General features: G+C 41.4%; 1 protein-coding gene and 1 long non-coding RNA gene across 2 annotated transcripts in view; one reads left to right on the top strand and one right to left on the bottom strand.

Annotated features, from left to right (window-relative positions):
• The window catches only part of LOC142197309 (uncharacterized), a 644,898-nt gene that overhangs the window by 215,945 nt on the left and 401,662 nt on the right, over positions 1-27,291 (bottom strand). The gene's annotated exons all lie outside the window — the stretch shown is intronic.
• Positions 1-27,291, top strand: part of TTC27 (tetratricopeptide repeat domain 27) — a 267,096-nt gene that overhangs the window by 193,578 nt on the left and 46,227 nt on the right. Inside the window, exons 12-14 of the mRNA XM_075267495.1 lie at positions 22,004-22,099; positions 25,390-25,512; positions 25,690-25,917. Coding sequence (XP_075123596.1) covers positions 22,004-22,099; positions 25,390-25,512; positions 25,690-25,917 — 447 coding nt within the window. The remainder of the gene's footprint in view (positions 1-22,003; positions 22,100-25,389; positions 25,513-25,689; positions 25,918-27,291) is intronic.

Genomic DNA, 27,291 nt, shown 5'->3' with positions numbered 1-27,291 from the left:
ATTGTTGCGGATTTCACTTTTTGCCCCTTATCTTGCCAGCCAAGGTCTTTTGGTACCTGAATATATTTTTATATAAGGCCGCTTTTGTTTCATGCTTTGTTTTGCTTCAGAATACTATATTGATCTGTAACATAAGAACGCTCCTATTTGTTAGACATCCGGTGATACTGCCATGTTGGCATGGAGAAAGCATTGTCAGAAAAGAATAGATTCCTTCTTCTAGTGTTTGGACCGGACGTCAGAGGAATGCCCTGCTCCATAGTACTAGTGCCAAGTCCCAATAAACACAATTACGAGTTGTCCATCACGGACCAAGTGTTAGACGTTCCACCATCCATTAAGTGATGCCGCTCTCTCCACAAGGCTTTTTGCTGACTGTCTGTAAGAAATACTTTACTGTTACACACTTTTGGCTCCAGATAGTTGGAAACCTTTCAGTGCCGGTTTGTGGTGAAACCATAAAGTATCTAATTGTTGCGTAAAAGTTTGGAACATGTTAAAATAACTCTTTGGCGGCTGCCAGACAGGGTATTGTTTTGTTTTGCTTTCACTCCGGCCCAATCTTCATCTTAAATTGAAGTAAAAAGGCAGTTCAGTTCCATTCAGGTAATCTGAGGACGAGAATTCACTCGAGAGGTTATAAAATGCTCAGGAATGTAGCAGGAATAAAAAAAAAATCCCATTAGATGTGTTGGCTGGATACCTGTCATTGAAAATAAGTTTAGGAACAGTAAAACCCACCAGGCCTGTATGTCAGTGTTACCATATGCCATAAATGTGTGATAGATGCAGGTCCTACATATAGGACCCACACCGATCTGTAAAATGAGTAGTCCCCCCCCCCCCCCCATCCTTCCAGCCTCTGTGCCCCACTACTTACAGCCGGGAACTCACTGGAAAGAATGGTTTGGTTGTACAGAAACGTCATAGCTCTGAGAATATGCCATAAAACCTCATAATTAATCTGACTACTGGGACTCCCATTGATCAGGTGAATGGGGACCGAAAATTTCCCTGTATGCATTATGTGAATGAAGTGCATCACCAGCGCTCCATTCACTTCTGTGTGGCTGAAGGATGGTGACCTGTTCTGATTGCCAATAGTCCCACTGGTTGGCGCCCCCTCAAAGGGCAAAAAGCGTTTTGGTGGCACAACCCTGCGGAACTCTAAACACAGAAATGGAGAAAACCTTTCAGTACTTTCTTCTTTAATAGTCTCTCCTATTTTGCTTTTTGTTGCAATTGACCTGACATCTTTATAAATAAATCTTCTATGTGTGTCCTATGAGATCAGTGTCTATTCATTGTCCTGTGGCAAGGTGTAAGACCACTAAGATAAGATAATCCTGCATTAGTGTGTTACAGTAGCATGAATAATATAGTAATATATTAAAAGAAAAGAACACATACAAGTCAGAATAGCAGATAGAAAAGTTACTAGGAGTTAGAGCAACTAGGAAGAAAAGAAAGACTTCAGGATCATTTAGTTCTCTGTGCGGCGTGATCTTCGCTTAGCCTGATGTTGATTATACAGCCTGACCACGGCTGGAAGGAAGGATCTCAGATAGTCACTGACAATACTGCCCAGTGCTATCATGGTGACAAGAAAAAAGCTGGAGCTCACCGTAAATATTTTGTTTTTCTTTGGGGTGCACGGTCCAAAACCCTTGGACTCAAAGAGATATGTAGAATGCTGGATATACAAAAGGAAGGAATGGCATCTCTCTAATGTATATATAAAGTATAACTTTTAATCCATAGAAATAATAATGTCATGGTCTCATACATGGCATGGGAGTTGTTCTCCAGCATGGAGCTCACTGGAACTGGCTGGAACAGTCAGTTCAACTTCTATGTGTTCCTTTAGGTATATTCCCCAGGCTTTGTCTTACTACAGGCAGATCAAAGTGTTACAATCTAGCAAGCCACTCCATTTGTACACAACCTACAGTATCACACTTTATCGGAAATTCTCCAATTGGGGGTTTCCATCCTGAATTAAAATTGCTAAATAACTTTGGAAAGATAAGTAAATGCAGAGACCGACTTGTAGAAAATTAGAATAAAGTGTCAGTGTCTGAATATCATTAGTTTATGATTAATGTATAATGTTCTAGAAGTGATTTCATCACCATATGCGTTGTCCTGAGCCGCCTATGGTCATATTTATTAATGGGTCCGTTCCCGTATCTGGATTGTGCACAGTGTGAAGGCCACACAGAGGGTATTTTATAATGCTGAAGATCAGCGCTGTCCTAGAAATAGATATACCTGGGATGCCGGACCTCCCACATTTCCAGAGATTAACATGATATGTCTTTCAGAAAATGTTTTTTTCATTAACTTGTCTTAGAGAGAAAAAAAAAGCAATATTATTTCCTTTTTAAAATGTGACTCGAGCAGATAAGTATGAAAAATGACTTTACAGGTTATTGACTTTTGTTCAAGAGGCAGAAACGCAGCATAAAATGTAGAAATGTCCACCAGCCATGTATATGATTTATTTACCTCTATGCACATGAGGACGGGACGCTACCTCCTCTGCAAATATATTAGGATATCTGATGCATACATTTACCAACGAGTACAGTGTTTAAAATACATAAGTGTATTTTTTCAGAGTCTCCTCACATCATGGAAAGTGAATTCTTTAAAGAGGTGACTTGCGGTGCAAAAATGAAAAAAGTACCGTATATACTCGAGTATAAGCCTAGTTTTTCAGCACAGTTCTTGTGCTGAAAAAGCCCCCCTCGGCTTATACTCGAGTCAAGCAAAAAAAAATAAAAATTTTGGAGGGGTGGGGGTCTATGACCAGCTGCAATAGTAATGTATAGAATCTCCCATAAAATAGTGGGGGGAAAAAATTTGAAGCTTTAAAAAAAATATAATAAAAAAATAAATTAAATGAAAGTTCTAAATCCCTCCTTTCCCTAGAATACATATAAAAGTAGAAAATTACTGAGAAACACAAACACATTAGATATCCCTGTGTCTGAAAATGCCCGGTCTACTGAATATAGGGGATCTGTAGTGCTTCTGCTCCGTCGGGAAGGGGTTAATAGGAGCAGTGCAGATACCCTATATTCAGCCAGGCTGAATTCCAAGTGGGAGAAAAAGAAAAACCCAGTCCTCAAGCTCAGAGAAGGCAGACAACCAGAACACCCCCTCCCCTTCCCCAGCACCCAGCAACTACTGCACCAAAAAACTCTGGCCATTTTAATTTTTGAAATTTTCCAGTAGTTGCTGCATTTCCCCCCCTTGGCTTATACTCGAGTCAATAAGTTTTCCCAGTTTTTTTGTGGTAAAATTAGGGGCCTCGGCTTATATTCAGGTCGGCTTATACTCGAGTATATACGGTAGTATTAATAGTATTAATACCCACCGATGGCTGGGTTCACATCAGCTCTCAGTTTCCTTTTGTTCTTTTGGGGATTCCATCCCTCATTTTGCTAGAAAAATACAGAGAGAAAAGTGCTGCTTTTTTCCGTCGGAAACCCAGCGGACCCAATAGACTAATAATATTAATAATAACTTAATTTATATAGTGCCAAATCAGAGTATAATGGGGTCCGCCGGGTTCTGCCCCCCCAAAAAAAAGCAGATCTTTTTTTTTTTTTAATATAGATTGTGAGCCCCATATAGGGATCACAATGTACAATTTTTTTTCCCTATCAGTATGTCTTTGGAGTATGGGAGGAAATCTGCACAAACACGGGGAGAACATACAAACTCCTTGCAGATGTTGTCCTTGGCAGGATTCGAACCCGGAACTCCAGCACTGCAAGGCTGCAGTGCTAACCACTGAACCACTGTGATGCCCCGGGTAACCGCTTTTTAAGCAGATTCGATTTCCGTTTTTTCGGAAGAACAGAAACCCAAGAACAGGTGTGAAATTAGAGTAACTAAACCTTTCAGTATTACATGGGTGACAGGTCCCCACTGATCTCTACTTCCAGGTCCTGTCGTTATACACAGGTAGTGCCGCCTCAGCCTGTCAGAGGGTCACCACTGGGTCGCCTTTCCAGACACTTTGTAACATCTCTGCCTGTTCGGGCCTCTGCGCCACCCTCTGCTCGCATGCTGCGGCGCAGGAGGCGTGTGCAGTTTGATAATCTGCTTAAAGTTTTTAGTTGCACTGTGTGAACACGGCTCTAGTCCTTAATTGGATTTGCACCACACCCGTCTTCTGCCAAGGTTGCCTCTGTTCATTAAGTGTTTGATTTTGTCTCGCCTGTGATTGACAGCTTTCCTTCCTATTAGGTTCAGGGCGGGTTCCTCCTCCCCTATTTAGTCTTGGCTCACAGTCACACTGTTGCCGGTTATTGCCTCTAGCTTTCTGGTATCTCTTGCTGTTATATTACTTGTATTCTAATCCTTGACCTCTGCTTCCCTACTGACAATTCTTTTGGACTCCGATTTGGCACTGCATCACTCTCCTGTTACCGAACCCTGGCTAGCTGACCTCCCTTTGTTGTTGCTCGTCTTGTCTGCGTTTTGTGTTTCACGTATTCAGGGAGGGATTGTCCTCGTGGTTGTCGCCTATCACCTAGGATAGGGTCTGGCAATAGGAAGGGAAAGCGGGGGGCTTCAGCTTAGGGCTCACTGTCCCTTGTGCCCCTCCCTCCAGGGTTCACCAGCAGATCCTGGGGAATTATCGTCTGCTATTCCCTAACACACTTCCTGCGTGTGAAGAAGGGACCAGTGGGGACTTGTCAAACACCTAAAACCGAAAGGTTTAAGTTACACTATTTACACTAGATGGCAGGGGATCAGTAAGGTGAGTACTACTTAGTTTGGTATTAACCCATTCTGAGCCTATTTGACTTTTTTTTCTTCCTACTATGCTATGGCATTGTCATGTTCTCGTTTTCTAGGTTCACACAATTGTTCAGGTCTCAGTCGTTTGGAGAGCCTGTCCGCTTAAAAGTGGTTACCCATGGACCCCATAGACTATATTGGGGTCCGCCGGATTTCTAGCTGGTTTCTCCCAGTTTTATATTGAAACCAGCGGAGAGGAAAGTCCTCCTTGCAGGACTTATCTCTCCACTGATGTTAGGCGGAATCTGTGTCTGAGTCTCCTAAGAGTAGGATGGCAACTGAGCCTTAGGTAGATATTTCTCTCAGGACTTAAGGTGATCATGACTGTAGTAACTTGATAAAAAGAGTTCACTTCCTCTATTCTTGTGCCGTCATCCATGTGATCTAGTTTCTAGTCTGCTATTCTACAGGGACACAAGGGACTCCACTTCTAGGCGGGTTGAGGGAAAGGGATCAGGGCATGTCGCTCTCCACAGAGTGATGGTCCACATCTTTTACATTGTCAGTTTGATGGAAATTGTGAAGTTACATTGCCTGGGAGGCAGAAGTGGCGCTCATCGGAGAAGGAGGATAGTCAAACCACAACAATCTAATGATGATGTGTCTAAGGATAGGTCTTCAATATTTTAGCACTGGAGAACCTCTTCAACTAAGGACTGTCATATTATCCTAGTCTAATAAATATGGTTTTCATTTTATTTGGCAATATCCTGATGTCCCGATCCAATTCTTCCTAAACATGAGCTTTCCCCTCCAGCCCATTGGCTTACCATTTTATTAGGTTGAGGCACCTATTACCTGCATATGATTTTCTATTAAATGCCAGGCCGGTATGATTTACTCCAGCTCTAAATTCATTCCTGGCACAGTTTAGTTTCTTATCTGTAATATCTCCAGGGAATCGGATGCCGGGATGAGGAGAAGGCCTAATATGGTACCAAAGCAGCGCTTTGAAGTTCCAGTTTAACTTGTCTCAGTCAATTTATCTTTCCTGAATCAGCCGCACATTCATAAAGACCAGCTCCATGTGCTGTATAAACTATTATATACAGCTTCTCCTGCCATACAGTTTACTTCTAAAATGTCCAAAAAATACCATAAATTTACATGAAGATTTTGCATATTACAGAAATGCAACAAGTAACCTTGATGTTTAGTGAATTTTTCATGGCACAGTAATAAAAGGATAGTAATAATGGGAAATATAGAAGTACTTACACTTGGCCCTTCTGCTCAATCCAATCCTGACTTTGGCTTAAAAAAACCGCACTAAAATCTGCAATAAAAACAGCTGCGTTTCCGCAACGTGGGGCCTCAGACTAATATGTAATAGTTGTAGCATGAAAATTGTAAAGCTGTGATGTTATATTTAATATTATACAAAGTCATTAAATATGTAGAGCAGTGATGTCATGTTTTATAGTAGTGATCCTGGTTTTCAGTATATTGACATTTAGTTTCTCCTTTGGTTATGACTAGAGATGAGCGAACACCAAAATGTTCGAAGTTCGAAATCCGATTCGAACAGTCGCTCTCTGTTCGACTGTTCGAACGGGTTTCGAACCCCATTATAGTCTATGGGGAACATATACTCGTTAAGGGGGAAACCCAAATCCGTCTCTGGAGGGTCACCAAGTCCACTATGACACCCCAGGAAATGATGCCAACACCCTGGAATGACACTGGGACAGCAGGGGAAGCATGTCTGGGGGCATATAAGTCACTTTATTACATGGAAATCCCTGTCAGCTTGTGATTTTCGCAAGCTAACTTTTTCCAATAAGAATGCATTGGCCAGCGCTGATTGGCCAGTTTACAGAATTCGTAGTTGAGCTCAGCACACACATTCAGCTCTGCTTCATCACGCCAATAGAATGCATTGGCCAGCGCTGATTGGCCAGAGTACATAATTCGGCCAATCAGCGCTGGCTCTGCTGGAGGAGGCGGAGTCTAAGGTTGGACCAGAATGGAGACTGGTGTGGAGCGATCTTAGACTCCGCCTCCTCCAGCAGAGCCAGCGCTGATTGGCCGAATTATGAACTCTGGCCAATCAGCGCTGGCCAATGCATTCCTATGGGAAAAACTTTATCTCACAAAAAAACACAATTACACACCCGATAGAGCCCCAAAAAGTTATTTTTAATAACATTCCCACATAAATAAAGGTTATCCCTAGCTATCCCTGCCTGTACAGCTATCCCTGTCTCATAGTCACAAAGTTCACAGTCTGATATGACCCGGATCTGAAATTCACTATTCGTCTAAAATGGGGGTCACCTGATTTCGGCAGCCAATGACTTTTTTCCGATTTTTTTCAATGCCTCCGGTGTCGTAGTCCCTGTCCCACCTCCCCTGCGCTATTATTGGTGCAAAAAAAGCGCCAGGGAAGGTGGGAGGGGAATCGAATTTTTTTGGAGTTTGCCACGTGATGTTCGATTCGAATCGAACACATCGAACAGCCTGATATCCGATCGAACATGTGTTCGATAGAACACTGTTCGCTCTTCTCTAGTTATGACATCACTGCTGTACAACTTTCATAGCTGTGACTACATTATTAAATCATGTAATGCTATTTTTTCTATAGGCTATGACATTACTACTACTAACATTAGATATAATAATTCAGTCACAGCCGTGAAAGTTGTACAACAATCATGTCATCACCAAATGAAATTCAATGTAAATATTCTTTGATAATTGTTTCCCATGGAAGCGCCATCAGACGTGAATCTTGGCCATCTATCCAAAATATCCGGTTGAGGAGATCCTTGATAAATTGAGTAAAAGGTGTTTTTGGTTTCTAATTGCTATAAAGTACTGCTGTGAAATGCGCTGAGGCTTAACTTTGTTAAGAAAATACGTTCCTTAGTTGCTGTTTTATTCCATTTCGTGTCGGTTTGACATATCCCCTCCCCCCCCATCGTGCCTTTAATCTTGATCAAAGGAAGCTGATTTTAGTATTTGGTAAATAATTCCCCTTGTTTGGGTTATATTAGATCTGAAGAATGTAATTATACTCATTAGCTATTAAAAGGATTGGCACCACCGAGCCTTAGAAGTTTTTGTCTTTAGAAAACCTAAATGGAATTTTATTATGAGCGAGAAATAATGAAATAACAGTAAATGTAATAAAGTCTCAATTATGGTCTTCTAATGTTCTAAGACGGTACTTCTAAAAAATTATTAAAATATTTGGATAGAAATTAAAGTTATTAATTCCACTGACTGTGGATTGACCATACATTAATAGACCACCTCTGCAGTGGAAAGGAGAAGCAGGGCCCCATGATTTTGGTTTTTTTTAGCCCTCTTGCCCTAATAACATTTGGAGTCTGACTTGGGTCTTTATTACTGATTAACATGTTGTTAGAATTCCTAGTGAGCTGCGGGGTTAGGTTAGGGCTACACGGTGACCGCCATGGAGGCATTGATCAATTGTACCGATCAATCGAGTGTCATGGTTTGACAGACTGAAGACTGCAATGCTGGCTCATACTTTTCACCTTTTGTATACATTATTTGTGTAGAGATGTCGATCTTTGCACATGCAAATTTTCCCAATATCAGATTTTCTACAAATGTAAAGAATAATGAGCACATGGAGAAAAAATTGAATAAGAACAGATAGAGCTTCATTATTGCAGAGAGAAATTAAGGACCAAGAAGACATGTTGTATCTTTTTGGTAGCATATAGAGATGAGCGAGTACTGTTCGGATCAGCCAATCCGAACAGCACGCACGCATTGAATTGAATGGAAGCACCTGGTACTTCCGCTATGACGCCGGCCGGCCGCTTAACCCCCCGCGTGCCGGCTACGTCCATTCATTTCAATGCGTGCGTGATGTTCGGATCGGCTGATCCGAACTTTACTCGCTCATCTCTAGTAGCATACTTATTATCTTAGGGTCAAGCTCACAAAGGCCCCCCTGCCTGTATAGGCTTGGACAATCACTGCAGCCTGATCAGTGCTCAATCCTGCAAAACACAGTCACAATCCCGCAGTGACTATAGACTATAACTATCACATGGCTAACTTTAGTAAATTTACATTGCCTTTAGCAAAAACAATGTAAACATTAAGTAATCTCTAAGGCCCGGTTCACAACTGCGTTCGGTTTTCCATTCAGGAAGTTCACTTGGGGACCCCCTCCCTCCTTGAACGAAATACCAAACACATTAAAAAGTGGTGAGCAATGAAACCACATGGACCCCTTGGATTATAATGGGGTCCGTGTGTTTTCTGCGCGGTGTCCGCATAAGTCAAGAGGAGAGAAAAGTACTTCAAGCAGCACTTTTCTCTCCACATGATTCATGGGGACACCGCATGGAAAACTAGATTATAATGGGGTCCGTGTGGTTTCATTGCTCTCTGCTTTTTAATGCGTTCGATATTCCAATGGAGAGGGGGTCCCCAAGTGGACCTCCCAAATGGAATACCGAACGCAGATGTGAACCAGCCTATGGCTCACCATACACTTAAGATTCCAGATAATCTCTCCTTATATCTCTCTATATCTCTGGCAGCAGCTTATCTCACTGTGGTCAAAAGGATTGAACATGTCAGAATCCAACTGCTCGATCCTTGTTTCTCCATAGCAGATGCCATGAGAGTTGGGAAGCCCCATACATGTTTGATAGTTAGCTGAGTGTTCATGGTAAACTTAAAGGGTATTTTCAGCCGAATAAAATTGGGTAGTCCATCAGTATTAGGACAATAGGGGTCTGACTATAGTCACTGCAGGATTGTGAATGCGTTTTGCAGGATTGAGCACTGAAAGGGGAGCCTTTGTGAGCTTGACCCTAAAATAATAAAATCTTACTAATCCCTCATTGAGAAAAATTTGGAAACATGGGAAAAAATATATGCAAATGCCCCTGCCCTGAGAATCCGTTTGTTTCCTATATGGCATAGCTCACAGACATTCCTACCTAGTGTATAAATAAGATATTTTCACCAACAGCCTGCATTGCTAACACTATAACCCTCCATTCAAATATATGTAATCTAAAGTGGTGATAGGAACAGAGAAGTTTGATATTAAATATGAACAGAGAATAACTCAAGATATTTATTAACAATCTTGAGAATTCCATTAATATTAAAGTCATATTTTTTTTTTAACTTAAATGTTTTTCCACTCCGCGCCATGTTCTTTTCTCTGGCACATATTAGTAAGTATATAATACGCTTCCGCCCGCATCCTGCCAGGATATAGAAAACAATACTTTGCTTATCAGCATTTAAAACGTTGTTCTTGCCTGCAAAAATTCTTTATTCGCCATCACGTTCTGTATCGATGCTAGCCTCTGATTTTTCATTATTATTATTCACAGAGCAACTCATCTCCATCTATAATAAACTTAAGGCTTGAATACTTTTTGCCTCGTAAGCCAAAATGAGCGGTCTGTGTAATAGTTTATGAATTTAGTCTAATATTTAATACGTTTACAAATAACAAAGGAGAAAGCGGAGCCTTCCATGAAAGGGAAAACAGAATTTCTTTCCTGTAGGCTTAGAGAACAGATGTTCCTTGGATGTTTGCAACCTTTAAAAATTGAAAATGGGGAAAAGCTATTGTTAGGCGAGAGCTCCATCCTTAACCTACTTTCTGCCCTCCATTACTAGGCTATAGGATTCAATAATACAAAAATTTACATTGAATGAAATACAAACTTTGATATAAAGTGAATCTTTTTATAGCTCAGACATGCTGCGTTGCTTAGTTTAATAATTCTTTCAGTAATCTTGGGCTTGCCAATGCGGTGAATAGTCAAAAATGCCAGGTAGTAAAAGAAAAACACATAGTACTTAGATACTGTGGCAGATTGCCTGGTGGATACATTGTCTAAAAATACCGTGACCTGATTCTCAATGTATCACCTATTATAGTACAGAAATGTAGCATTTTTAGGATTTCGGTCTCTCTGTGCATACCTATGAGAAGCATATTAAGAATCTTGTAAACATGCATAGACAGACTGATTCCGCTCCCCGCTGAAGACTCTGTAGGATTAAGAAAGCCGGAAGAGAGGTCACATGGTATAACCGATGGACTGGTATATGAGCACACCACAGCAATATACTGAATATCTGATACAAGAGGTAAAATAGTCTCATTTAGGCTGGGTTCACATGGGGATTTTTGTATCGGATTTTGACGCGGAGGCCGTCTCAGGATCCGGTCCAAAAAACAGCTAGCCACGACTGGATACCAGTAGAGATGAGCGAGTAGTATTCGATCGAATACTACGGTATTCAAAATACTCGTACTCATTCGAGTACCACTCGCTATTTGAATGGAAAAGTTAGATGCAGAACCAGCATTGATTGGCCAAATGTTATACAGTCGGCCAATCAACGCTGGTTCTTCTCCTGCCTTTAGAAGATTCAGATTCAGCTGTGGAATTTGCATCAAGATAGGGCAGTTTGCTTCTTTTTTCCACGAGCGGCAAAAAACTACTAGCGGAAATAAGAAGTGAACAGCTTCCTTTGACTTCAATGGGAGGCATTTTTTGGAGCTGGATTCTGAGGCGGAGTCTGTGTCAAAATCCGGATTAAAAATAAAACCCCGTATGAACTCAGTTTTATCGACCAGTTCACATGTATGTCTAAATAAAAACATCCAAGTTGCATTTATAACAGACAATTTTTCATCTACTGTTATAGTCCATGTATTCCTGAGATGAACTTGAAGAGCATAAGAGAGAGTTGTCTACAATGGTGTTCATGTCCTTGTCAATACTGATTGAGAATGCCGTGTGAAAAAACTGTTGTGTGAATTGCAGCATGGACTATTACGGTTTCTGGTGCAGTCCATTGTATACCCATGGACCATAAATATGGCTGTATGTAATGAGTCCGTCACCACTAGAATGTGCTTAAGAGCTTAGAGCATGCACACTAATGCAGTAAGTGAAGAAAGGTGTGTTTAGAATTTGGTAACCTTGTTTTTTTTCTGGACACATATTGGTCTATCAAGTACTCCTAAAGAGTAGGAACAAGCCGGTAAGGTTTTTCCCAAATTTAAAATGGTTACCCAAGACTAAACATATAAAGTAGGACATTACTTTCAGTCCCTGCAAGGAAGTCTATTTATTGGCTATGTATTGGACCCCACCAATCTTAAATTTACAATCTATCCTAAGACTAAGTGATTCATGCTGGATAACCCCTTTAAGAATATTAGCGAGCTACCCTGCAGGAGAATGCAAGGATTCTCAAGGATTCCATGAGGTTATATGTGTTTCTGAAGGCCTCTGATCTTTTGAACACAATAACCAAAAGTTTTTGTTGCTTTCCTCAGTCTGGTCACAGGATGTTATAGATGTGATTTGGCAAGAATTCGTGTTTACTGGGTGGGAAACTTTGTTATTCGTTGATTTCTAAAATAATCTAATTTGGAGTAGTTTGAGAATAAGATTCCATCTGTGATCAAAATGGGATTTTCATTCCTAGACGGAAGCAAAAGCTATGAGAATAAATTCATTATTCTTGGTGGCCAGGAGAGGGGATGACTAATAAAACAAATATCACAGAAATGAATTCAAGCCCCTTGTTTTAGGAGGCATTTACTGAAATAGTGCTCACATATGTACCCTATCAGTCTAATCCATGGCTATAGTACTGACTGAGATAGCTGACTGCAGAACTTGGTTATCTCAACTAGTCCCATAGACTTTGGAGCTTCATGGTGCATTTGAGGTCACTGCTCTAGTCAAATGCCTCTGGATAGGGGGGCTCGGGACCCCCATTCTCATAAACAGACCCCTGACCAGATATGTTACAGATCAGCAAAGTTGACATTTGAAGCATTTACTAAGCAAACTTTTTTTAAATGACTTGTTTCAGTGGCTTTTCTATTACATTTTTCAGTTGTTAAGCTGCAGATAGTTATCAAGTTAAAGGGGTTTTACCAGATTTTTTTTTTTAATAGCCTACCCTTAGAATAGGCCATAACTATCCGATAGTTGCTAGCCCCCTCATGCTTCAGCTCTTTGGGAGCTGATTGTCTTGAAGGCATAGCTGTACATAACAGTGAGAGCACTCCGCCCCCTCAGAGAGCAGTGACTCAAGTCATCCATCTTGTCTTATCAGATTGGTTGTGCTCCATGGAATAAATGTGTACACAATGAAATGAATAATTTCACATAGCAGGCAAACAAAGCAGCATTGCTAAAGCAATGTATTTAGGAAAATTCTTGAAATTATTTAAGCTAACAGTATAGATAGGATCCTTGAGATGGAATACTCCTTTAAATATAATGTATTTCAAAATTGATTATTATTACCTGCACTGTTGAGTTATAAAATAAATAAGTAGTTTTAGAAGTTTAGATACGCTTTATGGAAATGTTGGAGTTTAATTGACAAGATGTTAAGTGGTGGACACGCACTGTAAGGTTAGATATGCACATGCTTTGGAATTGCTAGAACTCGCGGTATCTGGATGTAATGAGACAATTTATTTGGCCAAGTTTATGCACACTATTAAATTGGATGCTAAGAAAATGAATAAATAAGAATGTCTGCTCCCGGCTGTCTTCAGGGGTGCAAGGATAGCTGGATGTATTTGATGTCTGTTAATTGTATGGGGTTGAATTGAATGTACTGAGAAAAGTTAATAAGTTGGCTATTCACATTACTAAACTTCATAACACAAATGAGTGACTGCCAAATTTCATTAACCACAGTCACTTATAAGGAAACAATTTTATTGAAAAAGTAAATGCAGATATTTATCTCCCTTAACAAACCGTTCAAGTATGTAAGTTTATAGGGCATGCACACGTTAAGCACTGGCACTTTCTTCTGCATCATGGAGCTTTTGATAGACTTTTGAAGTTTGCAAAATGTATGGCAATATAATAATGCTACAGGCAATATACTGTATTAAGGGTACCGTAAATTGGGATTTAACAGGTAGTAAAGGACATCTAGAACGGCTGCTGATTGCTAATACATATCCATGTCTGGGGGAGACTGACATGTTTATGTGTAGTTAAGAGAGTCTAGTTCTGTAAGCGTGGTCTGCCTTGTAGAACGCTCTAGTTAATGGGGTTGTGTGGGATTTTCTAAAAGTGTTGAGCCCATATTCACTCATGTTCTTTCACTCTAGCGCTGCTGCCCTGGGCCCTGTACAAGTGATATACTGGTCACTATTGACATGACTGCTGCAGCCACAGGCTGACCTCAGTGGGCATTTGTGTATGGATGCATGTGACCGGACTGAAGTGGCAGTGGCGGCGCTGGAGTAGCAAGACATTACAAAGGTGTCTATAGGTGTCCTTATTTTATGCAATTTGCTACCTAAAAACGGAACCATTTCTTATGTATTAGGCAGGTGGCAGTGCATTATATGTGGGAGAGCAGGTAATGAGAAATCCTACTACAACTCCACTACGCTCATTCAGACCTGTAGAAATGGTGTGTAGAGTAATTGGATAGAGAATAGGGCCTCACAATGTGCTGGTATACTATACCTTGATATGGGTCTTCTGGATACATTTTAGTGGGAGCAGTTGTTTAAGGTGCTCTGATGTCCTTCTGACCAGTTCTCTTTATAAAATGTCTCCTCTGAATGATTTACGTCATATATAAACAGAAAGGGCCACAGCAGACTCTACCTGCTCAGAAGGCTGAGGGCCTTTGGAGTCCAGGGGGCTCAGTAGTGGCATCAGCGGACTTCTTCGGAGTGGCTTGCTGGGGGTATAGCAAACCAACCAGGGATAGGGACGGACTTGACTATCTGGTTAGAAGGACCAGCTCTGTCCTGGGCAGCCCCCTGGACCCAGTACAGGTGGTGGGTGACAGAAGGACACTGTCCATGGTGAGCTCCAAGCTGCTCCCATCCCATGTATGAGACCGTGATAGCACTGGGCAGTACTGTCAGTGACCGACTGCTTCACCTTAAGTGTGAGAAGGAGCGCTGTCGGAGGTCCCAACCGCGGTCAGGCTGTATAATCAACACCGGGCTAAGCAGAGATCAGTCCGCACAGAGAACTAAATGATGATCTTTCAGTTGTGATACTCCCCCTACTATCGTCTTTCCTTTATCTTTTATCTGATCTTTTGTATGTTGTATTCTTGTATTATTACTGTATTATCCATGCTGCTGTAACTCACTGAATTTCCCCATGGTGGGATTATCTTATCTTTGTTTTATCTTATCTTATATATACAAGAAGTTTATTGTCATATGTTCAGTTCTGAGATTTCACAACATGCTTAGATTTCGTTATTGAACCCTTGATAACCCATTGAACAAGCTGAGGCTGGTAGGTTCATAGGCAAGCATTTTATAGAGTAATTTGGATATTTGTGTCTTTGGTAATTTGTTATTGCAGCAAAGTACATGACTAGTACTATAACAAATGAGCCTGATAAACCTGCAGTAATAACTCAGCCATCATTAGTATAAAGAAGATGACATAGTAGTATCTAAAAATCCACATTAAACGTGTATGAAATCACTCATGTTCATTTAGAAAGTGAGGGGGACTTGGCATGGTTCTCCTTGACGTCCATAATTATCCTGACTCATCTTCCATTTATTAAATTATCCTTTTCTGTGCACGTCTCTCTAAAGCAGTGATTTATGAGAGTGAGTTAACCTCTAATTGAGTTCCTTGACTTTTAACCTTGTGTATGAAATGAAGTGTTTTTGGTTTTCTTTGCAACTTTGTAACTTGTACTCGTTCGCTGTATCTGTACCAGTCCCTTCCTCTCTTTCTCTCGCTCTACATTTATCTACTTCATTCTGTCTGTCAGAAAAATTCATTAAAATAACACAAACATTTTAGTGTTTCTCACAAGGTCAGAAGTGAGGAAATTCCCATTTATTTAGTGATTGCCTCCCATCATAAGTCAGTCGTCTGCATGGTACAAATATGTGTTATTTTGCTAGAACTCTGCAGATGAGAGAATATTTATGGGTTGACTTCGGAGGTGCTGATAGTAGTACAAAGAACCCTGCAATCTATGTAGGGAATAAGTACAAGTGCAGCGTTGTGTTTTTAAAGGGGTATTACCATCTTAGATATACATGGCTTATTTATAGGACCCTTATGTATCTCCAGTGCTGGTGTACCCCATTGAATCTTGGTGAGGTGGTAGCTGGCCACTGTAGCTAAGACCTGGTTCACAAATGCGTTGGTAATATGTTCGGGGGATTCCGCATGGGGACCCCTGAACAGACTACCAAACGCATTGGAGAGTGGTGTTCAGTAAAAGCACACAGACCCCATAGACTATAATGCGGTCCATGTGCTTTCCGCGCAGTCTCTACATGAGTCTTGCGGACAGGAAAGTAGATTGTGAAGTACTTTTCTGTCCGCATGTTCCGTGAGGAGACCGTGCAGAAAGCATGGGGTCCATGTGCTTTTACTGCACCCTGCTTGTCAATGCATTCGGTAGTCCATTCGGGGGGGTCCACATGCGGACTCCCCGAATGGATTACCGACGCAGATTTGAACCAGGCCTTAGGAAAGAAAGAATGAAGAAGTGTCCGCTCATGTTTGCAGTTCTTATTTTACTATTTTCATCTGTTTTGCTAACTCCTACAGAAGTGAACAGAAAGAGCCACGCAAACATGTCGCCCACTCTCCACCTGAATGCAGCAGCCAGCAGTTATTTCACCAGGTGGGATGTTGGTTGGAATACCCCCATCCTGGAGATACAGTCCGCGTGTTTCCCAGAGGTGGCACCCACAGATATCAGACATTTATAGTATGGCATTTCCTGCCCCTTGTCCTCCATCTCACAGTTCTGTGTCTGTTTCTAGTAGCCAGCAGAAGGATGCTCAGTCTCTCAGATGAGCTTGTCATGTTCTCCATAGTGTGATTTGTCTCATAATGGCAGCCTGTGTGCATACCTCCCAAGCGCCCTGCATTTAGCGGGACTTTCACGATTTTAAGCTCCTGTCCCGCGGTCACACACGACTTCCCCCATGTCCCGCTCTGCCCTGAGGTGTTTTATTTATTAACACGCTTTCCCCGATCACCCCCCGGCTCATATAACAGATACAAGGTTGTTACTGGGGTAACTGGGGGATCGGGAGTAAGCTTATACTTCAGTAATCTGAAGGACTTTGTGTGACATCAGACGTCACGTGACTAGGTAGTCGTGTCTTAGTATCTCGTATAATGCTGAAAGAGAAGGACAGATGTGCCGTCTAAAGGTACCGAGAGGGGAGGGGAATGTGAGATGCAGGTTGGAGAGTGTGTGTGTGTGTGTGTGTGTATTTGTGTGTATGTTAATACAACTCTGGATATGATTAGTATAAGATAAATTAATGGTGCTCTACATGTGATTAGTGTAATATATCTGTCTGCTGCTCTAAATGTGACTAGTGTAAGATATGTAAATGCTGCTCTGGATGTGACTAGTGTGAGATATGTAAATGCTGCTCTGGATGTGACTAATGTATGACATGTGAATCCAGCTCTGGATGAGACTAGGGTAACACATGTCAAGGGAATGCCACTATGGATATGACTAGTGCAAGGCCTGTGAATACAGCTCTGGATGTGACTTGTGTAAGACATATATATGCTGCTTTGGATGTGACTAGTATATGACATGTGAATCCAGCTCTGGATGTGACTAGTGTAAGACATGTATAGGCTGCTTTGGATGTGACTAGCAGTATAAGGTGTGTGTGTGTGTGTGTGTGTGTGTGTGTGTGTGTGTGTGTCAACAGTAACCTAGGGGCAGAGATGGAAGGGGAATGTTATACTGGGGGCAGAGATGAGGGGGACATGAAACTGGGAGCATATGGAGGGGGGACATGAAACGGGGGGCAGATAAAGGTGGATATGAAACTGGGGGAGAGATGGAGGGGTAGAGGAAACTGGGAGACAAATGGAGGAGGGACATGAAACTAGGGGTAAATGAAGGAGGGCACTTAAATTGGGGACAACTAGAGGGGGCATTAAACCGTAGAGGTAGCTGGAGGGGACCTGTCTGCCTCTAGTTGCCCCCAGTTTAATGTCACCCTCCAGCTACCTCTACGTTTTAATGTCTGCTTCTAACTGCCCGAGTTTAATGTCCCTCTCTAGTTGCCCCCAGTTTAATGTCCCACTTCAGCTGCCATTAATTTATTGCCCCCTCCAACTACCCCCACTGTTAATGTCCCCTCCAACTGCCCCAGTTTCGTGTCCCCTCTAGTTTCCCCCAGGTTAAACTGGGGCACCAGGAAAGGGACTTTATACTGTGGGGCAGTACGAAGGGAACATTATAATGTGGGGACATATAGTGTAGGGGTGACTTTGGTAACACAGCTAGTCCGCTGTCCATTACATTAAACTTGACAATACTAGTTTTTTTTAGTTTTTTTTTTATGTTACATTAAATAAATCTTTAATTCCTAACTTGTAAATGTTTATCTGTGTTGTGTTGCCAAACTTGCCACCTAATTAATAGCTGAGTTTAAGCCTCCAAACTCCCACGATGCATTGCTATCTGTTAACAAAAGACTTCAGAATTAAGCTTTGAACATGGAATGAGCAGAAATCCTGATGTAATCCTAAGTCATAGCCAGCACTAGCACCGTTATCCTACATTACATGTAGTGTAACAATGAAGTCTTGTGAATGCGTGTACGGCCTAGTGTTCAGTTATTTCAGCAGTGTTCACTTTTTTGTCATTGTTACAAGTCAGTGTTGCAGATCTTCTTTTTTGAGATTCATGCACTTGCATTAATGGAAGTCTGCATTGCATGCACTGATATCCTGATGTGGTGCGGTGAGCTTGTGCTTATGGAGAGCAGTCAATCTGAACAAACAGAGTTGCAGTCAACAAAATGATGGAAACCTTGCCCTCAAATGGAGCAGTTACAGTTACATAAAAGAATAGTACAGGTGAATAAAAGAAACTTTGTAATATATCCGACTAAAGAAATGTGATTCTTCATTGAGCAGAGTAAGTTACTGCTTACAAATTAGTCTATAGGGATGCTGCTGGAAAACAGATATAAATTACTGCTGCTGCATTGTGGCTCAGGGAACTTTACTGACTGTGCTGAATCTTCAAGATAAGGCCTGGTTCACATCTGCGTTCGGTATTCCATTCAGAGAGGCCGCTTGGAGATTCCCCAAATGGAATTCCCGAACGCATTGACAAGTGGTTAGCAAGGAAAGCACACAGACCCCATAGACTATAATGGGGTCCATGTGTTTTCCTCGCGGTATCCACACGAATCGTGCGGAGAGGAAAGTAGTTGATGAAGTACTTTCTCTCTGCGTGTTCTGTGCAAACACCGCATGGATAACACACGGACCCCATTATAGTCTATGAGTATGTATTACAAAGTTTCTTATATTCACCTGCTCTATTCATTTATGAAATCTTGGTTTATATCTGGAGGTGGACTTAACATTTGCATCCATCAGAATTAAAAAAAACTTATATATAGGAAAAAAATATAAAGGAAAATGAATTCCTTTGACAACAGCATTTCTGTGTTCATGACATGACCAAACAAACCAATTTGTATTGCCTAAGGGTTACAAGCTTAAGCATACAGGTATACAGCCTGCAGGAAAAGTTTCATGCTTGTCTACTAGATGTTATCCATAGTTAGAAAAAATTGGACTTGCAAATTGCTGGAGGCTTTCCCGTTGAGGTTTTATTACCTGAAGTGTGGAACCGGTAGTGATTAGAATAATGCCTTGGTTGTGTGCACGTTGTTTTAGCACATAATAAACAGCACAGGGCTGGTTTATAGAGCGGGAAATATATCTAATTTGCTCCGCACTGTTCTAGATGTATTACCCTAACAACGGCACATTTTTCCTGTTTGAATTAGACAATTAAAGTTTTGATAATACATTACCTTTCAGAGCCGGCTCTATGATGACTTTTTAATTGCTTTTATGTGGTGTATTACAAACATATGGTATCACTCAAAGATTTGCGCAGAGGTGGGGGGAAATGTGGCAAAGGCGAGCAGACTCCCTTTCATTAGTGTCAGATTCCTGTGAAGTGAAGCCAGACTGTACAAGCGCTACTCCGACCACTTGTGTTACCGAGCAGCCTAGTTAAAGCTCAATTTGTATCGACTGGCTTAGTTTTGGGGGCTCTCAAGTTGATGAAGAGCTCGTGTCAAAAACGTTTTCCTCCTTTCACCAGAATGGAAACACGAGTTTTTGGAAAGAGGGCCACAAGAGTGTTCCAGAAGGTGTACGTTTTCCTCAAATTAAGAAATAATTTGTGGAAAACAAGAGAAATCCAAGTAATTCACAATGTCAAAACAGTGTAAAGTTTTCTCGCTTTGCTCTTCTCTCCTAAGTCACTGGTGAAATAATATTGAACAGTTTGACTCGAGTTTATAATGAAAGCTCATTTCATAGCACATTGCCCACAGCCAAAACATGATTTAGGGGTCTCTTCCAAGGCGGGAGGTATTTTGTATATTTTTGGAGAAGCAGAAGACCTACCTGACCTAGCGTGCATTTATTTATAGTTATATTATATATAGGTATTTTAGAAGCAAGAAGTGTATGACATAGAATGGGGCAGTATTTATTGAAAGTATATTGCTTGTGGTTCAAGGCTCTAACTTCAAGTTTGCAGTTTTATGTGAAAAAAATGTAAGTGCTCAAAGAATCCTGAAAAATTCTGCAGGCTTCCACATCAAATCCTTACAATTCTTGCAAAAGGAAGCTATCTAAGGGTATGTTCACATCTGCACTCTGTAAGTGCAAGAAGGACTTTTTTCTTTGCATTTTTCTGCATTTTGCGGGCAGAAACCTGGCGCACGCCAATAATAAGCTGGACTGGGCTGATCACCTGTATGCGCTGCACAGAAAGGGCCACAGCAGGCTTTACCAGCTCAGGAGACTGAGGGTCTTTGGCATCCAGGGGGCACTTCTTAGAGCCTTTTTCAACTCTGTGGTAGCATCAGCCATCTTCTTCGGAGTGGCCTGCTGGAGGAGTAGCATACCAGCCAGGGACAGAAATAGACTTGACAGGCTGATCAGAAGGGCCAGCTCTGTCCTGGGAATCCCCCTGGACCCAGTACAGGTGGTGGGTGACAGAAGGACACTGTCCGTAGTGAGCTCCATGATGGAGAATAACTCCTATCCCATGTATAAGACCGTGACAGCACTGGGCAGTACTGTCAGTGATCGACTGCTTCATCCCAAGTGTGAGAGGGAGCGCTATCGGAGATCCTTCCTCCCAACCGCGGTCAGGCTGTATAATCAACATCAGGCTAAGCGAAGATCACTCCGCACAGAGAACTAAATGATCCTGAAGTCTTTCTTTTTAGTTGCTATGACTCCTAGTAGCTTTTCTATCTGCTATTCTGACTTGTATGTGTTCTTTCTTGTAATATATTACTGTATTATCATGCTGCTATAACACACTGAATTTCCCCATGGTGGGATATTAAAGGATTATCTTATTTTACCTTATTTTATAATCCATAAGATCCACAGGCTTCTGCGGGTAACTGCTTTTAAATGAGTTAGGTTTTCGTTTCTCGGTCCCCAAGAGAGACGGAAAGCCAAGTGCAGGTGTGAACCTAGTGTCAGTGAATGGAGCAGCTAAATTAGCTTTGCATCCCTTTCATTCACTAGATCCATGAGGGTCTCAGAGGTCAGACTGACACTAATCGGAATATGATAGCATTGTATTCATATGTTATCACTTGATCAACTGGAAAAAAGCTATTTAATATTCTAAACTGTGATGCTTAGTAGTGTCTCGCAAGCTAGATCATGTCAGCCCTCCTTGTCACAGTGCCAGGACTGGGCTATCCTTTATATAGATTATCTATTGAATATCATCAGGGGTCTGACACCCAGGACCCAAACAGATTAACTGTTTGAAGCGACAACACTTAAGTGAATGGAGCTGAGCTACAAAAACAAGCATTGGGAGGAGGCAAGGATGTGTGTGCTGGTTCCCATTACATGACCCTGTGTTGAATCCAGTCTGGAAACACAATGTGCAGCACTGGCAGAACCCAGGCCCGGATTAGGTAGAATTTAGATCCCAGACGTCCCCTTTAAGAAACCAATTACCGTATACTGCACAAAACATTTTTGTGTCATACCTTAAAGAAGATAGTCACTTGCAGACATCATTACCTATAGTAAAGTAACATCCTTCTTGGGTCATACAGTTCAGCTAACTATAAATTACAGAACCTTTAATAGTTTTACCCTCTTGTTTTTAGGCTTTAGCTGACCAGTTTGAAGAAAAGAATCCTCCAGTCATTGAGCGGATGAAAGTTTTCTATTGCTCACAGATGCCTCTGATCTGGGATATTCAAGTAGGTGAAATCTTGGATTTTATTTGATGTTGATTTTTTTTTTTTTAAACTCGTTTTATTGAAGAAGATATAACAATGGACACAATACAGTCTGGAGTATGCATATGTAGAAGGTACATAATAATGTACAGCAAAAAGGCTTAAACAAATAAAGAAAGATCTGCCACAGCACCATCCCGACCAGGCGAAGCCTGCTCCATAAACAGAAGGATAGAACAAAGTAGCCCGATGTCATCATTCATACATTATACAAGCACAAGGGGGATCACAGCTCCATCCGATGGTAATCATTCTCAACCCGTAAAGGCATCAAGCGCTGAGCGCAGTGAGGGGGCAGAGTATTGGGTAATTGAAGAACTACACCATGCTCCCCAAACCTTAATAAATGATTTGGTTAAATGGGAGAATGGAGTTAACCAGTTTCCGCCATTGAGACACCGACGGAGGACGTGGGGCCATCCACCGCAAGCCGGTGGCCTTCCTGGCATAGAATAAACATTCCCGAAGAAAAATCCGGGTGTGATGTGGCCATAACTCCTCATTCAATACACCAAATAGACAAACTTCAGGAGAAAACAGGACAGGGCGGTCAAGAACATCTATCAGTAGATCAACCACCCCCCTCCAGAAGGTCTGTATAATCGGACAAGACCACATCATGCGCCAGAAGTCTGAAGTTGATTTTAATTCTCTGTTGTTTTCTTGTCTGATTATAACTGAAATTCTACCAAGGAAAGATTGGCATGTGTGGAGCGCCATCTTGTAGACCTACACACCTTCTATATTATACATTGAAGGAGAGATCTCTCCCTACTGCACTTCTATTACATTCTGTTTTATATATCATTTATGCAGACTATATAGTTATTGTTCCCCATTAGAGAGAGAAAATGCAGAGATTTATTAGACCATGTATGTCCTGCTATATGCAAATAAGACCTCATTGGTGAAAAGGAAGAACTTCCTCTTTGTGCCACCTTTTGGAAGATAGCTCATTATAGGTTAAAACCTGTTTTGCAATAACCTCATTATCTGGATATAATAGCCAAGCCAGAAAAACTCCACCAAAAGGAAGAAGTTATTGATTCTCCTTTTCACTAATGAGGTCTTATTTGCATAGTTTTTACCCAGAATTCTTAGCAGCATATGCATGATCTAATACGTTCCAGCACCTTCACTCCTTAAAGAGGACCTTTCATCAGATTGGGCACAGGCAGTTCTGTATACTGATGGAAAGCCGACAGTGCGCTGAATTCAGCGCACTATCGGCTTTCCTGATCTGTGCCCCGGGTAAAGCGCTATCGGTCCCTGTACCGTAGCACTTTACAGTCAGTCCTTCTACACAGCAGTGCCTATCGCGCTGTGCAGTGTGAGCGGGGAGGAACTCCCCCTCCTTCTCCTCACAGTGCTCGTCCATAGATGAGTATTATCAGGATGGGAAGGAGGTGTTCCTCCCCACTCACACTGTGCAGCACGATAGGTACTGCTGTGGAGAAGGACGTTCCTGACTGACTGTCAGAAACATCCTTCTGACTGTATAGCGCTACGGTACCGGGACCGATTGCGCTTTACCCGGGGCACAGATCGGCTGTCGGTTTTCCAGCAGTATATGGATCTGCCTGTGCCCAATCTGATGAAAGGTCCTCTTTATTGACAGACATTACGTCTTCTGACCATGTCCAGACCTCTCACTCAGCCAGCACCCTACTCTGCACTGCTGAGAGTCAAAAACTTTGAAACGGCTATCTGTGGATGGGACCCTCTTCTTCTTAAGTCTTGGCTTGACTTAATTCCCAAATTATATCCATAGGGTTCTTTGAATCTGTAGGGAGCTACATTGCAGAAGGAGGTGCTAGGAGCAAATTCCCTTTTGTCACCAATGAGATCATACTTGCATATTTCTTACCGACTGAGCACAAGTTGCACACATGCCCCTGACCATTGCCGTGTCAGAGAATGAACTACTGTTTAAATCAAGTTTTTTATGTTAAATTGATTTTTTTGTTCTTTGTCATTTGTGCCACTTTATGGAAAAGAAATCCTGAATTATTGCAGATTTCCCACTTAGGATGAATAATAGGCTGACGGTTCCTGCCACTTTTCAGATTACATTAACTTTTCATGATCATTTTATTAGAGGGCACGATTACAATGAAAGGTGAGAGAGATAATGCTGGATCACACTACAAATAAGAAGTACTGCTCCCCCTATCTGTACAATGACTGCATCAGTGTGTGCGGAAGTTAGCTCGAAAGAAGCAGTGGTGCGGGCCCAAAAAGTCAAGACAAGGACACAAAATATGCAGCAATCCGGTTTATTTAAAAAAAAAAAAAAACAGGAAAATAAATAAACCTTGACTTCAGGCACAAAAAATAAACAAAACAAAATGCAGCCTTAACTTCGGCAAAAACAAAATAAATACCTGCTCGTCTGAGCAACTAACTTAACAGAACAGATAACCTAACTATACGTGACTTACTTCCAGCCACACGAACAAAACAGGAGCAATATAGTATCACCAGACTCAGGGTTACAGGACAGACCCATACACCTCCTTCCACCTCAAGGAGCTGCCATGAACTGCAGCCTTTTATGGGTCAGTAATGAGCCAAGGATCTACATCTGGGCTGAGGCCTACTCCAGATCCACCTTGGACCACACATATGTCAGAAACCTGGGGCTGATATACCTGGACTCCAGCACTCTGCCTGTCACCTTCTCACAAGTCTTACACAGCATGTCCACAACATTCTCCCATTGAAGTCAATGGGGTGTATTTATGAAGGCTTATGTATTGCACACCAACCTTCATATCCCCCACACTGGTGGAAGGACCGCTTCATTTATGAGGAGGTGCACACTTCCCATGAGGGTACAGTTTGGAGGCCCCCAAACAACTGGATGATTGACTGAAATAGGCGTGTTTGATTGATAATAATCTGATATGGATGACCAGCTTTAAGGGATTGTCCAGCTTTTTGATGGAGATCACTGATCCTCATGTGTGGGTTAAACACCTAGCACCTCCATCAACGAACCGTTCGCAGTAGCTCCTGGTGCCATTACTACATTTTGGAGGGAGCAGACAAATCTGTACATTGTTTAGCACTCGTACTGGGTTACTGCAGCTCCGTTCACATTCTCTTCCATGCTTTCTTCATACTGTACAAAGACTGTACTGAGGCCAAATATGAGGACAACTAGGGACCTAAAGTTGTCATCAACTGGTAGATCAGAGAAGGTATGTCAGATATTAAATACGTGTTCACGTTTTGTTTTTTCTTTAAAGCGACAACTTGCAGGCTTGCTTTTTGACCTTGGATGCACCAGTTCTGCTTTGCAAATTTTTGAGAAGCTTGAGATGTGGGAAGATGCTGTTATTTGTTATGAACAAAGTGGACAACATGGACAGGTAAGAAAGAAACCTATGGGTTTTAAGAGTCATAAGCATCACTAAAAGCTTTCAGTAAATGAAAGTCCAATTCTCCAAGTGGAAATCTTTTCATTGGTTTCATTCTTATTAATATGATTTCATCACATCAGTAATATATTTATCATCTCTTACATCTCTGACCTTTATTTTTACTAGTCTGAGAAAATTCTGAGACAGGAATTAGAAAAAGAAGAGACCCCACATCTTTACTGCCTTCTTGGAGATGTTCTGCGGGATCATCAGTATTATGATAAAGCTTGGGAGTTGTCCAATCATCGCAGTGCTCGCGCTCAACGCTCCAAAGGCCTTCTCTATCTGCGGAATCGCGAGTTCCAACAATGCATAGAATGCTTTGAGAAATCTGTGGCAATAAATCCAATGCAGGTAAAGTGGAAAAATGTGTATTTGGTTTTTTTAAAGGTGATTAGAGATGGGCGAACCTTAGAGGATGTGCCACTTTCTTACAAGATTCATTTAACTATTTGTTTAAAGAGATTCTACCACTAAATGTGTAACTTTAGACGTCGGAATAGCCTTTAGAAAGGCTATACGTCTCTTACCTTTATATAGGGGAGCGTCCCCACTGCTGCCAGAGAACTCTCTCCAGTGACGCCTCCAGCTTCAGTTGGTGTTACTCATATCAATTTCTAACATAGTATGCAACCCCAAGGATTATTATTGAATTTTGTTGGTAAAGCTGGAAATTCTCCCTTTAACCTTAGTATGGGTCATCGGAGCTACAACTGCAGTCCCAGACACATCCCATGGACACGAGAAGTCAATCCTGGCAATTGGACCAATCCCAATCACACACTGATGGTGTATACACATATGTTACAGACCCGCCAATCCCTGTAATTCAGAGTTAATATTAAGAATCCTGATGTAGTTCAAAAAGATTAATTTTTTTCCATTTTTCTATATAATTCCTTAGGAAACAACCTATTTGGGGCTTTAGATACAATAGTTTTTTTTCCAGTGTTTCCATTGTTGAATTCCAAGTACCGTATATACTTGAGTATAAGCCGACCCAAATATAAGCCGAGGCCCCTAATTTTACCACAAAAAAATGGGAAAACTTATTGACTCGAGTATTATAAGCCTAGGGGGGAAATGCAGCAGCTACTGGAAAATTTCAAAATTTAAAATGGTCTGAGTTTTTGGGTGCAGTAATTGCTGAGGAAGGGGAGGGGGTGTTTTGGTTGTCTGTCTGCCCATTCCCTGAGCTTGAAGACTGTTTTTTTTTTTTTTTTCCCCACCTGTAATTCAGCCTGGCTGAATATAGGGGATCTGCAGTGCTCCTATTAACCCCTTCCCGATGGAACAGGAGCACTGCAGGTACTCTATATTCAGTAGACCGGGCACTGTCAGACACAGGGATACCTAATGTGTATAATGTGTTTCACAGTCATTTTCTACTTTTATATGTATTCTAGGGAAAGGAGGGATTTAGAACTTTCATTTATTTTATTTTTCTATTACATTTTTTTAAAGCTTCAAAATTTTTTTTCCACTATTTTATGGGAGATTCTATACATTACTATTGCAGCTAGTCATAGACCCCCCCAAACAAAAAAATAAAAAAAATATATATATTTTTTTCCTTGACTTCAGTATTAAACTGTGCTGAAAAACTAGGCTTATACTCGAGTATATACGGTACTTTTTCTTACAACTTTTATTTATTTTATTTTTTTATTCTTTTTTTTTTTTTAAAAAAAAGCCTTTTTTTTCACTATTTTATGGGAGATTCTATAC

The sequence above is a fragment of the Leptodactylus fuscus genome, chromosome 3 (assembly GCF_031893055.1).
Source record: "Leptodactylus fuscus isolate aLepFus1 chromosome 3, aLepFus1.hap2, whole genome shotgun sequence".
Classification (NCBI taxonomy): Eukaryota; Metazoa; Chordata; class Amphibia; order Anura; family Leptodactylidae; genus Leptodactylus; species Leptodactylus fuscus.
The sequence above is the reverse complement of the archived record's forward strand: the minus strand, read 5'-3'. Positions and strand labels throughout refer to the sequence as shown.